General features: G+C 55.2%; 1 protein-coding gene across 1 annotated transcript in view; it reads right to left on the bottom strand.

Annotated features, from left to right (window-relative positions):
• The window catches only part of aspdh (aspartate dehydrogenase domain containing), a 3,106-nt gene extending 102 nt beyond the window's left edge, over nt 1-3,004 (bottom strand). Inside the window, exons 1-5 of the mRNA XM_042344419.1 lie at nt 2,974-3,004; nt 1,883-1,980; nt 1,592-1,736; nt 701-785; nt 172-321 (exon numbers count right to left, since the gene is read on the bottom strand). Of these exons, the coding sequence (XP_042200353.1) occupies nt 172-321; nt 701-785; nt 1,592-1,736; nt 1,883-1,961 (459 nt within the window). The 5' untranslated portion in view covers nt 1,962-1,980; nt 2,974-3,004. The remainder of the gene's footprint in view (nt 1-171; nt 322-700; nt 786-1,591; nt 1,737-1,882; nt 1,981-2,973) is intronic.
• Between the last annotated feature and the right edge of the window lie 213 nt (nt 3,005-3,217).

The following is a 3,217-nucleotide window of genomic DNA, read 5'->3' as shown; positions in this document are numbered from 1 at the left end:
GGGAGGGGCATGACGGAGAGGGGCAAGACGGGGAGGGGCAAGGCTGGGGCGGGTGTTAGTGAGGGGGCGAGACGGGGAGGGGCGAGGCGGGGAGTGGGGTGGGAGGGGGGTGTGATGCCTGAGACAGTTGAGAAGAGTGAGGGGATTTAAGCGAATGTGCCAGTGTTTAACCTTCAGCGTTCCCCTGTCCGCCATTTTCTGTATGTCGGAGGCTCCCCACAGGGCCCCACTGGGGATGTAAAGGGTGTGTCCGTGTTGGGCACTCGCTCGGCGGCACCGACGGTCAGTCTCCGGGTCAGCGAAGGCCGTGGGTGATCCGGCCTGGGGTCAAGAGACACGTCACCAAACTCCTTACAGTGAGGCTCAGCCTGAACCCCAACTCCCCTCTACCCCCTCCACCCCCCACCCTCACTCCACACCCCTCACTGACTCCCCTTCCCCATCACTCCTCCCCCTCACTCCCCCTCCTCTCCCCCTCCTCCCCTCCCCATCACTCCCTCCCCTCCCCCTCGCTCCCCTCCCATCACTCCCTCCCTCCCCCCTCACTCCCCCTCACTCTCCTCCCCCTCGCTCCCCATCTTCTCCCTACTCACTCTCCCTCACTCCCCCTCCCCGCTCACTCCCCACCCCCTCTCTGCCACTCCCTACCGCTCACTCCCCGTCCCCCTCACTCCCCTCCCCCTCACACGGTGAAACTCACCATAAAATCCGCATTTCTCAAGAATCTCTCCCCAAACTCCTTGGTGATCTGAGGGTGGGAGACCTCGAGGATAAGGTCAGATTTCCTGGGAGACGAGCGGAGAGAAGCATAACAGTCACACAACAACAGCAGCAGAGTGTGAGAGAGGGACGGAGCGCGCGCGTGTGAGAGGGCGCGAAAGAGAGAGATTCATCAGAATGATACCAGGGCTTAAAGGGTTAAATTACGAGGGCGGGTTGCGGGAACGTGGTCCGTGTTCCCGTGAGTCAAGAAGGTCAAGAAGGCATCTAAGTTTGCGGACGACCCGAAGGTAGGCGGGAGGGTAAGCTGTGAGGATGACACACGAGGAACGCGAAGGGACATAGATAGCCCGGGTGAGTGGGCAAGAAGATGGCAGGTGGAGTACAACGTGGGGAAGAGTGAAGTGACTGCACGTAGGTAATAAAAATAGAAACCCGGATTATTTTCTGGAGGGGGAAGAGACCGGGTAGTGTTAGTGCTCAGAAACCTATAAGATTCTTAAGGGTCTTGACAGGGGAGATGCCGTGAGACCGTTTCCCCCGGTTGGAGAATCTAAAACTTGGGGTCATAGTCTCAAGATTAAGGGTCAGCCTTTTCGAACTGAGTTGAGGAAACATTTCCTCACTCAGAGGGTAGGGAATTTGGGGAATTCTCTACCCCAGAGGCTGTGGATGCTCAGTCAGTCCTTGAACATGTTCAAGCCTGAGGTTGATTGGTTCTAAACGATAGAGGGGTTAAGGGATATGGGGATGGGGCGAGTAAATGGAATTAGGTTAGAAGATCAGCCATGATCTTATTAAATGGCGGGGCAGGCTCGAGGGGCTGAATAGCCTCCTCCTGTTCCTATGTACTATGTCTAGTCCCTGTCACCTGTCCCCAAACATGTTGAGGTCCTTCAGCTGTAGCTCCTCAGGAACACGTCCTCTCATCTTCTCCTGGCTCCTGTTCCACACAAAGACCAGCTGCAGCCCCTGCTCGGCCCCGGCCTGGACAATCATGTCCACCAGGTACTGGCCTGTAGCAGGAGAACACAGAGGCACCATTAAAGCTGCTCACTAACCAAACTACCCTGCCCTCTCGCCATCTCTACTCAGGTGGACACGAAGGGGACCTGCGGTGTGGGCTGTTGCACCATTCGTTTGTCAGTGAGTGTCCACGTACCCAAACTGCCGTATCCCACGATCCCAACCCTCCGAGTCATCTGCTTCCCGGCCCGGCCACCTGGTCCCAAACGCTCCATTGTATCTCCAAACACACCCCTGGAGCAACACACAGAGAGAGGAGAGAGAGAGAGAGAGAGAGAGAAACTCGTGCACAAATAATGACTTGAATTTATGGAGTGCCTTTCAGTTGGATAGCGATTCAGGGAACTTCCGAATATAGTTGGTCATTGAGAGGGCCATAAAAGCTTCCTGTTAAATCAACGTAATGGGTTTAGTGCTATTGGTGACCATCCTTTGCACTTGGGACACGGGAAATTTCAACGTGCGGTAAAACATGCGAGTGTGGAACTCTCAGCGACAGTCCCTGTTTGTCGGTCCGTGAGGAGAGACCCCACTACGTACACACAACGACAACAACACATGACGTTTACACGCACGGTGTCTGCCTTTCACGTCAGGAGCACGTCCCAAGACGCTGCACAGTCAGGATCCGCAACCCGAGCTGGTGGTTGGGATCAGGAGGGGTGGAAGGTTGGGGGGGCGTAGGAGGAGGAGGAGGGCTGAAGGTGTGGCCGAAGAGGAGGGTCTTGAGATGGGTCCTGAAGGAGGCGAGGGAGGGGCGAGGTGAAGGGACTGTGGGACAGGGTTCAGAGGGTAGATTGCGGAGAAGATGAAGGCCCAATGGTGGGGTGGACAAGGCATGGAACGTGAAATAACACACTCCCACCCCCCCCCCCACACACACACACCTCCCCCACACCACCCAATTAATTAATACCCAAGCCACACAGAAAGGGAAGGGATATGGGGGCTCAAATCCAAAGCATTTTTCTGCAGTTCCTTGAAAAAAGTGAGGCCCAATGTTGCACATCTCCTGAGACACAATATAGGACAGTGAGACCCTAAATGAGACCCTACAATACAGGACAGTGAGACCCTAAATGAGACCCTACAATACAGGACAGTGAGACCCTATGTACAGAACAGAGAGACCCTATAGTACAGGACAGTGAGACCCTACAATACAGGACAGTGAGAACCTACAATACAGGACAGTTAGACCCTAAATACAGGACAGTGAAGACCTACCGTGCAGGACGTTTGCTGTCAGCGCTGAGTGGTCCCGGGTGGGGGGGGGAGGGGGGTATCTGCAGGGCCTGCCAAGCAGCTGGACTTTGGACACGTTTTCCAGGGCTAAAATTAATAATTAAGCTTCAGGGGATTACACAACAGGCAGTGGGTTTCCTTTTTATCAAAGGGAATGCCCCCTCTGACGGCCGAGAGTTTCAGTCCCATTTCCCTCTCCCAGGAAACTCCTGGATTGTAGGAGTCG

The sequence above is a fragment of the Callorhinchus milii genome, unplaced genomic scaffold (assembly GCF_018977255.1).
Source record: "Callorhinchus milii isolate IMCB2004 unplaced genomic scaffold, IMCB_Cmil_1.0 Scaffold28, whole genome shotgun sequence".
Classification (NCBI taxonomy): domain Eukaryota; kingdom Metazoa; phylum Chordata; class Chondrichthyes; order Chimaeriformes; family Callorhinchidae; genus Callorhinchus; species Callorhinchus milii.
The sequence above is the reverse complement of the archived record's forward strand: the minus strand, read 5'-3'. Positions and strand labels throughout refer to the sequence as shown.